The 13,009-nt window shown below is 38.7% G+C and overlaps 1 protein-coding gene across 4 annotated transcripts in view; it reads left to right on the top strand.

Annotated features, from left to right (window-relative positions):
• Positions 1-13,009, top strand: part of CPED1 (cadherin like and PC-esterase domain containing 1) — a 265,826-nt gene that overhangs the window by 26,392 nt on the left and 226,425 nt on the right. For all 4 annotated transcript variants that reach the window (XM_032305800.1, XM_032305802.1, XM_032305801.1 and 1 more), the window contains exon 2: positions 2,435-2,618. In XM_032305800.1, coding sequence (XP_032161691.1) covers positions 2,435-2,618 — 184 coding nt within the window. The remainder of the gene's footprint in view (positions 1-2,434; positions 2,619-13,009) is intronic.

Raw genomic sequence — 13,009 nt, 5'->3', positions numbered from 1 at the left:
ATCTAAGTCCTGTGTACAAAGGCTCAACCTGTTTTCGGCTTTAAATACTCCTTCTTACAGGTTTACCGTGACAAACAATGATGTTGGCTGGGGAATCGTGTCCCAATCTGCAGTTAAATTTTTGAGTTTAAAAAAGTTTCATTATCAATCAATCAATCATCAATCAATCAATGGTTTCATTATCAAAAAACAAAACAAACAAACAAAAAAAAAACAAAAAACAAAAACCCAAAACACACAGTATCGTTTAACAAAGAAAAATATCTAATGAATATCATGTTTGCCCAAAATGCCACGCAGGGGAGGTGTGAGTAGCTAGGCTTCTATTCCTTTCTATTAAATTCGCCACACACATACTAAACGCCCGTGTTACCATGTGTCAGGCAGAGCTCAGACAGTTTTTCTGACAGAGACAGTTTTTCTGACTCTTTGCTCTTTATATTATTACTTAAAAAACATATACATGGGGGTGCCTATGTGACTCAGTCAGTTAGGCATCTAACTCTTGGTTTCAGCTCAGGTCATGATCTCAGGGTCCTGAGATAGAGCCTCAAACTGGGCTCCCTGTTGAGTGGGGTGCCTTCTTGAGATTCTCTCCCTCTGCCCCTCCCCCCACATGCATGTTCTCTCTCTCTCTCTCTCTCAAATAAATAAATCTTAAAATAAAAAAACCACATATATAGTATTTCCCATATACTGGACACAGCTCTAAGCCATTCACATATAGTAAGTCTTTAGTACTCACTGCACCGTTAGGAGGAAGGTATTGTCCAAGGTCATACAAAGAGTGCTGGTGGGACCAGGGCATTCAAAGCCAACAGTCTCTTCAGAGTCGGTGGTCTCTAGCACGTCACTCTGCTTTCTCTATTCATTGACAGATGGCAATAATTTGTATAAAATGAAGAATAAGGTATTGTTCCTGCCCTCAGAGGGTTTATAATCTAAATCTGTTTCTTCTTTCTTTCCACACATATCTTCAAAGATCTTGATAGAGCACTGTGGCTCATTAATTTTGTAGATATCTTCATTTATTAAACATGTACCATGTGTACAAGTGTACTGCTAGTTAAGGAGCTCACATCAGGGAGACGTGCACATTCCCTTTCATAAGCGCTAATGGAAGGGTGTATTTCAATGAAAACTTCCCAAAAGAGGTGATGTTTGTTTTGGAGTGAGCCAGTTGGATGAGTGGAGCCAGAGGATGGAATTTTAGGGAGGAGGAACAGTGGGATGTGTATGAAAGAAGAGGGTGGGATCAGGAATGGAAATAATTAAGAGTGTGATATGACCAGAGAAGAAAGACAGGGTTTAAGTTTGAATGACCTTGTGTTCCCTGATGAAGATTTAGAATGGATTCTGTCAGTAAAGGGAAGTGATGGAGAAATTTAAGTGAGAAGTGAAAGAAATTTAAGTACAAAGACATGATACATATGTTTTGCATCCAACAAGTGGACAGTATGATTCAGAAGTGTCACTCTAAGTAATAAGATTCCCAGTTTTGTTTTTTATCTCTTCTCGCTCATTGTCCTCAACCAACTCCTTTGTTTCTTCTTCTTCGGCCTCTCCCAGTTTTTGCTCTAACCCCCATCCAATCTCATTGCTCCTTCTGGTAACCAAAAAAAATATCTACTTTATCAAGGTTTAATCTCAAGTTTTCAATGTCTGCTATTTTACCTTATAATGAACTCAGATATCAGCATTCTTTCTACTTGTCAGTTGGAAAATTCCCTTTTGTTGGTGGAATTTCAAACATCCTTGTGAGAAAGAGGAATATTTATTTGGAGGATCAATAAACTATGGAAGGAAGAACCTGAAATTACGATGTTCCTCTTCGCGAGCAGGGATCCACCCTGCCACCCCGAGCTGTGTTCCAATTTTGCTGCATCCTGATTGAGAGAGGAAGCAGCGCTGTCCTTCTCCAAAGAGCTCTGAGCTTGTTTCTCGGTGCTCCCCATTCCTGAACGTGTCCTGCTAGCACAAAGTCCATCCTTTCTGAGTCTGTTTCCTCTCCTGTGTTTACCGAAAAAGCACCGTTAGAAGATAATGCCACTGGAAGTAAACTCTATGCAAGCACAATGCAGATGAAAGACATTGCTAGCAATTTATATTTTCAGCTAGAATTGAGCTCTGTATTTCTATGTAATAGTATTCCTCGAGGACCCCTATATTTTAATGGCCTAAAATTTTCATCTCTCTGTAATAGAAAAATTCAATTCACCTTCAGTTCTCGCATATGAGGTCGCCTTTGTCCTTGCCGGCCTTTCAGAGAGTCTGTCTTTCATTTCCTGAGACAAACTGACAGGATAACTTTCTGAATGGCCTTTGCTTTGCATTAATGGTGTCCTTCAGGGGCAGTGTGTTACTTCTTCCTCTTGAATTTTTATGCCTCCTTTCTTTCTTGTTTTTTTTGTTTTTTGTTTTTTGTTTTTTTTAGATGGAGAGATCAATAGAGGCACACTTTGGCAGCCATGACAGAAGGGCCATACTCTACAGGCCTCCTTCCTTCAGCAAAATGGAGCTTCAGCTCCACCAGCACATTCTCACTCAGCATCGCTATACGGTTGTCATCGCTGAAGAAAGGCTCGGTGCTGGCCTTGGGCTGGGGCTGCTAGAAAAAGGTCAGAATAAGAAGTAAATACCCAAGTTGCTTGATATATAACGTGAAACACTTTCTAGAGTGTGTTACATTCTTTTCCTAAAGAAATTTTTAGGGGTGTCTGGGTGGCTCGGTCGGTTAAGCATCTGCCTTCCACTCGGGCCATGATCCCAGGGTCGTCGGATCGAGCCACACAATTGGGCTTCCTGCTAAGAGGAGAGCCTGCTTCTCCCTTGGCCTCTTCCTGCCGCTCTTCCTACTTGTGCTCTCTCTCTATCTCTCTGTCAAATAAACAAATACAATCTTTAAAAAAAAAAAAAAGAAATTTATAAAAACAAATTTTTACCCATGATCAACTTATTTACATCAAAGAAAACCTGGCTTCTTTTTTTACTTCCTCTCAATTTTTCTTTAGCTATATTTCTTTATTCCTGAAATTATTTTGTTTATATTTTTGTAGCATTTTGGAGTTGCATAGTTCATATTTAAATGCTACATAAAAAATGTTTATGTTTATGAGCCTGAATACATGTTCTGCCCAGTACCAAACTGCTCCATATTTTAAGAAAATTGCCACTTCATCTGACTGCAAGTAGAATGTGCTGGAAATTGTTTCGAGAAGCCAGCTTAAATGTGATTCACAGATTGGCTCTAAAATGCGAAAGAAGTATGGGTATTTATCACACACCCTATTACTAGTCAAGTACTTTTATTTCTATCATTTGAAGTGAGAAATAAAAGACAAGTTTTTAAACAAGGTATTTGAAAAGAAAGTTTGAGGAGATGATGAGGGTCAAAAAGGGCAGTCACAATAACAGCGAACATTTTCTGAGCAACTCACCATGTGACTGATACACCCAACCTTGCTCTTTCAACCGCCAGCTTATGCCGCTGAATGAACGAGGGGAGCGGAACGGTTAGCCTCAATGCCCCCTCACCACGTTCACCTTTTCCCACACTGGCTATACAGTTATAAGCTCCTTAGCTAACAAAGCTTTGGAGGACAGGGCCTCAAAACACACTTCGATGAAAAGAAAGGTTCTAAAAACATGCAGAGTGTGGGCCATGAAGACAGGTCTTCAGCAGTGCCATTTGCTGGGCCCTAGGGTCCTGTCCCCTCAGAGTCTTATGGAAATCTAGGGTGCTGGGCTTCTCTGGAAGCAAATGAGAAAAACGAAAGGGAAGGTGAAAGCTCTGGAATATCCAACAGGGCTGAAGACGAATTTTAGGAACTTCCTTGCGGTTGGTTCTATTAAGGAGGGACCCATGGAGAGTTCTGGAACATCCATAAATGATGTTGTCAGGAAACCATTTATCCGGATTAAGGAAGGATATAAAATGTTTCGTCTTCCTCTCATCCTATAAAACATCTTAGCCCATCCCTGAAGTAGGTGTTTCTAGGACCACCGTCCCCATCCCCCGTGAGCGGTGCGCCTGGAGTCATGCCCAACACAGCCGTGATGACACCCCGCTTGTGTCTGCAAGTCCCTCTGCCTCTCTGATGCTGCCCCTGACCGTGTGGGGACACGACGTGGATTCTGTATGCGTTTCAACTTCAATTCTGCTTCAATTTTCAATTCTGTCCAGTTGCAATTCAGAAGGAATGCAGCTGCTCTCTCCCTTAGGGTCCTTGGGTCAGTTTTACAAGAAAAAGGAGGATGACTTTGCATTGCAGCTTCCAAATATCCAGAAAAGTGCAAAGATAGCCTGAAGGCAATAAACTCTGGCAGGCAAAGGAGCTTCTGGGCGCAGCATAAGATAAGGAGGTGGTCTCACCAGACTTTGACATTGTGAATGCTGATTTGGCTCACGTACCCCGTATTCCCTCAGCCTGTAAAACAACCACTTCCTAATTCTTTCTTGGTTTCTTCAACTCAGTATAATAAGATATTATTACTGGATAAGGCCTCCAGAAAGAGTAGCAATGTCACGAATATGCAAAATTGACTTTTGGTTTTTCCATCTGATTTTGTAGTTTTCACTGTGAAGGCAACCCTCTAGTAACAGAAATAAAAAAAAATTTCTGTGACCGTAATCTAACTTCTCCCCGATTTTCTAACCTATAGAGAAAAAAAAAAAATCACTTTTTTATGGCAGCTTATTTTCCATGGTCACAGATTTAATCTGTAAATTATGTTTGCACTGAGGCACTCACTATAAAAATATTTTCTAAAGATTTGGTTCTTGTCAAATTCATTTTTCTTTAGTTTCCCATATTCAGCCCATGCTTATTTTACCAGACATATGGCAGCAGAAAGTATGATGCTGTATTTGCACATTTGAACTTAATTTCTCCATGTTGAGCCTCTTGGGGGACGTGGAAGCAGTTCAGAAGGATCTGGAGACCTACCCCTCCTATCTTTAACTTTGCCATTGCAGCTTCTTCTCTTTGCTAAACTGAAATTTGAAATTACTATATCAAAAGTAAAACAGGTACTACCACAAATGTTACTAAGTGGCCAGGTGCAGATTTGACACATTTATAAAATACCCGCCTGGTTGTAGGAAAGTAAATATAAAATAAAATCTTCCTATCTTACCTATCCATTTTACCTGCTTTTCTTTCCTCTTCTGGTCTGACCCCAATCAGCTCTGCTGACCTCTTTCTATGCCATCGTTTGAAACACAGGTGGCCTCTTTCCAGCTTAGAGCTACTTTTTTTTTTTTCTTTTTTAAACCTTTAAGGCCAGAAATGAATAAAAATTAGAAAAAAATAAAAGGGTCATAGCCAGGCAACATTCCACTATAAAGTATAATCTGTTCTTGTAGAGTAACATTTGGGCTTTATAATTTATTCAGCTTTCCTAGTACTTATTGAGTAAACATTCTTTGAAAGGAATAGTAAGCAGTCTCGGTTCTAAGTTAGAATGTGGGCATTGTGGTTTTTTACCCTGGTTAATGCCATTCTAGTGATTAACAGAAGTCTGTGGCTCTATCCAGAAAGACAGTAGGGCTGTGGATATACAACTTTAAGCAAGGTAGATTCTTTGAGCTCTAGTTCTCTTAATCTGTTAAAGGCAGTAATGTCATTATTTCATGGTAGTATGTTGTGAGAATTTAATCACTTTGTCTACCCCATCAGAGTTCTGGGAGGAGACATCGTAAAGCCCAGCCACTATTTTTTGATCAGTAGTCTGGGAATGGGGCCCGGAAATTTATATGTTAAGAACAGACACATATGATTCTGATATATGGCCCTTTGAGGCACACTATCCTAAGGGACATACTATTGGTTCAAGAAATAACCATCTTTAGACTTAATTCTGGGAATAAAATAATGCAAAGATCTGCTTGCTATAATGCCATTGTATTGCTTAAGTTTTAATTGTGTCAGTATTTACAGGCATTTAATCTTTAAGCTGATTTTGAAAACAGTAAGAGGACAATTGTCTTTACCCATGTAGGCCTACAAAACTCAGCAGCATGTAAAACATATACTTTATGATCCTTCAATCTCTTGCTTTGGAAAAATATATCTTATGTCCCTGCATTTATGAGAACATATAATTCTCTAAAGGAAAAGATAGTAGCACCCACCAATTATAGCTTTTCCCAGTATCTAGGTACCATTTAGTAAATCAGTGCTTTAGTACATGGAATAGTACAGTAGCCTAAACGAAAGTAGATGTTTTCTGAAAGTTCTTATCCTATTCCCATGGTAACATTCAAGTAGTATGTGGTCGGGAGACCCTGTCTCACTAGGTTGTATCGTTGGATCATAATTACTTCTGCATGCTCAAAGAGAGTACATATTTATCAGTTTTCTGTTCACTTCTGAATACACCTTGCACTTCTAAATTAAATGATGTATTATATAGTCTCTGAGAAAAACAAATGCCAACCCACTACAGAACTGAACACTCCAGTGGTTTCAAATTGCTCTTGTTTTTGTAACGTGGGGGTTTTACATGCAATGTTTTTTAAAAGATACACTGAAATTGGAAGACCATATCAATTTTCTTGCCAGGGGTTGGCAAATGATGGCCTGTTGACCAAATCTGGACCATCGCCTCTTTCTGCCAACAAAGTTTTATTGCAATGCAGCTACACATTTGTTTTCATACTGTCTTTGGCTGCTTTGTTTTGCCATAGCAGAGCTGAGAAGATGGAGATGGTGGGGCTCTTAAGCCTAAAACATTTATTGAGCCCTTAACAGAGAAAGTTTGCTGACCCATGTAGCTAGACTAATTCTATGTCATCGGATCCCAACCCAGACTGATGGTTAAACTCTAGGACTGAGATAGTTTAGTTTTATAACTTACACCAAACCTCATTCAAAAAGGGTTTGATGGTTTACAGTAAAACATATAATAATAACGTTACTAAAATGGAAATACAAAGCCAGGGCTCAGGCTGGATAGTCCTCTTAGTTACCGTAATTGAAGCCTCATTTTGGCTTGAGCCTACAAATACCGAGAACAACAAGGAAAAGAATGAAAATTTTACCCTCAGAAAGAAGGGAACAGGACGTTCCTTCCCCTCACCACCCACATGCCCAAGGAGTATTTTTAAAACAAATTTCTTGAAGGAATTATTAAGTAAACTACCTAAGTTATGTAATGGGTCAAGAGCCAGAACAACATTTGTATTGCAAATGAAGTGGATGTCATATCTTAGTTCATAGAGCAATCTTCCAACAGGAGCTGATAATATAACATTATAGCAGGGTATGGCGAAGACATTTCTAGGAAGGGCTAGACTTAATATGGTGAGAGGGCATATCGATATTTGTATTGATATTAAACTTGATATATTGCGTTCTAGAGAATGCTATTTTATCTTATTTTTTTTAAAGATTTTATGTATTTATTTGACAGAGAGAAATCACAAGTAGATGGTGAGGCAGGCAGAGAGAGAGAGGGAAGCCGGCTCCCTGCTGAGCAGAGAGCCCGATGCAGGACTCGATCCCAGGACCCTGAGATCATGACCTGAGCCGAAGGCAGCGGCTTAACCCACTGAGCCACCCAGGCGCGCCTAGAGAATGCTATTTTAAATAATGTTGCTTCACCGTCCCCCCTCCGCCATGAAGACACTGTAATTTATCCAACTGTGTTCTTGGGAAGCACTATTAAAAGATATCGTTAATAGAGCGAGAGATACAGATCAGTACTTAATGTTGTGGAAAATACATTAGAGAAGAAAAAACCTATTTCCTTCCCTGTGTATAATTTAATAGTTTTCTATCCTCCTATATTTCTATTTACCTTCACTTGCACTCTCAAAAATGTCCAACACAGGGCGCCTGGGTGGCTCAGTGGGTTAAGCCGCTGCCTTCGGCTCAGGTCATGATCTCAGGGTCCTGGGATCGAGTCCCACATCGGGCTCTCTGCTCAGCAGGGAGCCTGCTTCTCTCTCTCTCTCTCTCTCTCTCTCTCTCGGCTTGCCTCTCTGCCTGCTTGTGATCTCTGTCTGTCAAATAAATAAATAATTAATTAAAAAAAAAATGTCCAACACATTCATGTATCATTTGAAATTTAGTCTAATTTTGAAGATTTATTTTTAATGGCTACTTGCCAAAAGCTGTTTCTGGGATTTGTATGGAAAAGAAGCCACTACTATAGCTCAATCTTGACTTTTGTGATGGAAAGCATATTTCAGGGTTTCGTTTGTTTGTTTTTTTCTTTAGTTTATTTGTATTCAAGAAGAACCTATAAGGAAGTTGAGATTTAAATCACCCATAAGTAAGAAGAGCTTAAACACAGTAATTGCTTTCTTAGGGAGGTAGTAGACTGTGGTAATTAAAGAAGCAGCCCCTTTGGAGTAAGATCAAACGTGGGCTGAGTTCTAGTATTACCTTTAATGGTTATATAACCTTGGACAAGTTACTTAACCTCTCAAAGCCCTAATTTTCTCTTTGGGGATTGTTTTGGATTGTACTATGAATGCCACACTAGGGTCACTCAAGGAATCGGAGATGATATTGTTACTTCTGTCAAGAACAAATTACAGAAAGGAGATTATGGAGATTCCTTTCCGGGGGAGCACATTTAAAATGGGTTCTATATGAAGAACATAGGGATGCTGCTGCTGGGTATTTTGTGATAAATGAGCTCAATAGGTGTTTTTAAGGCCCTCTTTACTAACCTACATTCTCCCATTGAAAGGTCTGGGTTGTAAACTCTCCTGAAATTCCAACACAGTTTCCTGGACCATTCCCTTGGGAAAGACCTGTCATTAAGGGAAAAAAAAAATTAAAAAAAAAAAATCTCTAAGTTCCTTGAGGTCAGGGACCCTGTCTGTTCTGCTTATCACTTAAAACCTTGCCCTCAACCTACTGGCACACCAGGAATAATTGTTGAATACAACTAAATGCATGAATAAATGAAGATAACATAGTGTACCAATATTTGAGCCCCTTAAATAGTGAACTACCTCAGAATTCACACTAAAAGTTCATTGATAAGCCTTTTATTTTTAACTAACTTTATAGGTGCACTGATACTCTATGCATGCTCAGATCTGCTCTTACATGAAAGTAATGTAACCACGGCTACTGTAGTATTTAGGACTCATACTACCTGTAGAGACTGTAAGTGCATGTGTCCATTTTTCAGAGTTCTTCTCTTCTTTTGCTCTTAAGATTCCTCCGTCACATTTGCAAGTGTTACTATCTGTTGGTTTTAGAGGCAGATAGATGAGTTTAGTTCTAAGCATATTTGGTCTCAGATGCTGTCAGCTCTTCATCTGACAAAAATTGAAGAAAACAGACAGACCAGGTCAGGAGATGAGAATTTGTGAGTTACCTGCTTAGCGGTGATGCCTGAGTCACTGAGGATTTCATATTCCATAAAACAACGAAACACAATGCACTCTACTTCTCTGCTTAGCATAGTGTAAAATATTCATGTTTATGTTCTTCCAAGCCCTCGCTTTGGAAAAATATATCGTATAACCCAGGGATTTTATAACATACACCTTCTCTACAGAAAAAGATAGAATCAGCATCAAATTAATGTCTTTCAAATCATCCAGGTCCTATTTAGTAAATCATTGTTTTAGTTCATAGAATGGAGTAGGGGAGCCTACGAGAGAATAAATATTTTCCAAAAGTTTTTAACTTGCTCCCAGGATAGAGGTCTAAGTAATATATGGTCCAGGAGACCATACATTTTACCATTGGGTGAGAATTACTTATGTAGACTTGAGGAGGACATATTTCTGCAGTTGCAGCCGAAACCAGATCTGCAGCAGGCACAAGAAAATAAATGGTTCCAATTGCAAAAAATGTTTCTGGGAGGCCCTGGAAGTAGTTGGACCAATATTTTTGTATCCCCACTGTTTAACGGGACACTTGGGGACAAGATTTATTTGTCGTAACTCTGGAAGACGTAACCAGGATCAATTGAAGGACGGACATTTTATCAGTCAGAGTTGCCCAGCCGTGGAACTGCCCGTCTCAGAACATCTGAGGTGGTGTGGGCCAGCCTCAAGGCAGGGGTGGTCCCGAACACGTGCTTTATTACTTAGGAGAATAAGTAAAATCATCACCCAAGTCCTTCTCAGATCAGCACTCTAACATTTATACACACAGACGAGAGAAAGTAAGACAAGGTTTTAAACCTCATCATTCTAAGGATTCCTTTTCTTTAGTCTTTTTAAATCTCACGTCCAAGGGCGGAAGAGAGGAGTGGTGAGCAAAGAAGCAGAGAAACATGGGTCTGGAGGCAAAATCTGGGGGGGTTCCCCTTTGGCTAGTGGTACATGTTGGCAGCAGATGCTTCCGCTGATCCTTTAAAACTCAAGAGCCTGAGGAACTCCTCTTCTCTTTCCTTCCTGTGCAGGTTCACACCAGCACCCTGCTGCTCCCCTGAGTTTAATCCACTCTAGGACTATTTAGCAGGAAGACGAAAGAGTAAAGGTCACATTTAAAAGTCACAGTGTGTTTCGCCTCCTCAATATTTCACCTAAACGCCTTTGTCATACGTTTTTTATTATGCAAGGAATAGGTTTTCGGTGATACCAGAAGTGCTTCTGTGCCTTTAGTTAATCACACTGGGGAGGGGAAAGAAAAGGAAATTGAATCAAAGAAACTTCCTGGTCTGCACCACTTTATTTTATTGTAGTATGACAGGCAATAATTGTGTGCTCTGGTTTATTGTTGTTTTCCTCCGTGCTTATAGAATTACTGATGTATTTATGACCAAACAGAATTTGTTCTTTAATTGGCATACTAGAGCTCAAGGAATGTTTATTTAACCTTAACTCAGTTGAGTTGTTTATACTACAGAGACCGGAGTTCAATTTACTTTAGTTTTTGAAAAAAGCTTTCTTATTTATAAAAGTTGAGCTTCAAGTGACCTCCCCATTCTGATGTTTCTTTTACCCTCCACTGTGCAAAGAGAACAAAAAGCCAGTGTCTCATTTTTACTCCAAAGAAACTAAACTGCTTCCTTAAGTGGGTTGGTTCTTACCATTGAAAATGGTAACCAGATGTTTACTGAAATCCCCATTATTTCTCATTCAAGCCTAGCTTCCTTCTAATCGTTTGATCTTTTTAAGTTTCATAGAAACCAGATTGGGTATTTAAATTTTCCAAAGCTGGGAAACGTTTAATATAGCTTTGAAGATACTTTCTCTGAACTGTTGCTTTAAATGTCCCTTCTGCTACTTTTATTTTTTTAAAGATCCGGCATTAATCTTTTTTTTTTTTCCAATACTATGGATTCTATTTAATCATATTACAAATAACATATTGTGCTATTGTTTGCTTTAGTGTAAAGGGAAGAAGTCTTGCAGGTTCCCCCCACCTCTTGGCAGATACATAAGGTTGCTTTTGTGAACAAAAAAAACTACATGTCACCTGGTTTTGCCTCAGTTACAAAATTAATAGCCAAATTCAGTGGTCAGTTAAAATGTTTCATTTCAGACTCTAGGTAACATGGATTCCCTATGATTTTTTTAGAACAATGATTCTCAAACTTGGCTGTCCATGGGCATGCTCTGAAGAGCTTTAACTCCTGCTTCCTAGTCTAGGTCCAGATGTTCTGGTTTTATGGATCTGGAGTTTAAAATCTCTAGGTGATTCTAAGAACAGGTAAATTTCAGAACTTTGGCTGATGTTTTCATCTCAAATTAATTTTTATAAGTACAGCTGGCCTTTAAACAACACAGATTTGAACCATGTGGGTCCACTTAGGCACGGATTTCTTACAGAACAGTCCCGTAAATGTATTTGCTCTTCTTTATGACTTTCTTAATAATATTTCTTTTCTGTAGCTTACATTATTATAACAATACGGTGCATAATACTCGGAACGTACAAGTATTAGTTGACTACTCATGTTAGTTGGCTACTCATGTTATTGGTAAGGCTTTTGGTCAACAGTAGGCTATAAGTAGTTTAGTTTTGGAGAATTTGAAAGTTTTATACAGATTTTCTATTCCGCAAGTGTTGGTATCCCCTCACCCCTGCATTGTTCAAAGGTCAACCAGAATTTATTTCAGGTCATTGTTCTTTTCATATTTCTTTAGAATTAAAGACTTTTTTTTTCTTTCAGAAATTAGACATTTTGTCTGGTTTTTGCCGTGGACTAAACTATGCTTCGAATGACAGATTTAATTTGTAAAAATAAGTAATACTCATATTATATTTAGATTAAGGAAAGACTCCGGGAAAGAAAAACAAACTGTTTCATAGGAGACTTTTCAAATGACAGAATGTGAGGATTTAACTGCAAGGGAGTTTGGTTTTGGAGTTTGACTGCAGATATAGTGTGTTTACTCTGCTAGTGTATTACCAGATTTAGATGCTTGAAATACTTTAGACGTTTCCCTCCATTTGGGAGGAGTTTGGGAGCATCTGACCACGTTTTCGAGACTGCCTCTTCATTTTTTACCACTTTTGTTTTCTGCTCTCCATTTTATAATTATTGCAAACCTCCCCAATCACTTCCCTTTGAGACTTGACTTGCCCTTTGGAGAATTAATTAACTAATTAATCATATTCATTAATATTTCCCTTTGGAGATCCTCTATGATTTTTCATCTTTAGCTAAAGTTGCTTTTTCCTAACAACATCTCTTTGTAGATGTCTAGACTATAGTTTGGGAAACAAAGATTCAAGAAAAAGTATTTTTTGCTTAGTAATTGCTCTCTGATTAATCCTTAATAATCTCACTCCCCCCTCTTTAAAATTTTTTTTTCAGAATTTACCAAAAAACTCCTTTTTGTTATAAAATATAGTCATTATATTTATGATTGCTTTATTTTTGGTATGAGAGCAGATTTGAACATGATTAGAATATCAGTGTTTTTCAAAAGTTATGTAAAAGTCTTTAAGAAACTGAAATTAAGCTTTCATGTGAATTGACTGAGGTAATTTCTCAGTTTCCTTGATTTTACTGAGCAGTGATTCCCAAACCTTGTGAAATGTGTGATCAGTGGAATAAACACCTGTCCTAGCAATAAGAGGGT

Source organism: Mustela erminea, chromosome 11 (assembly GCF_009829155.1).
Source record: "Mustela erminea isolate mMusErm1 chromosome 11, mMusErm1.Pri, whole genome shotgun sequence".
Lineage (NCBI taxonomy): Eukaryota > Metazoa > Chordata > Mammalia > Carnivora > Mustelidae > Mustela > Mustela erminea.
Note: the sequence above shows the minus strand (reverse complement) of the source record. Positions and strands in the feature narration are given on the sequence as shown.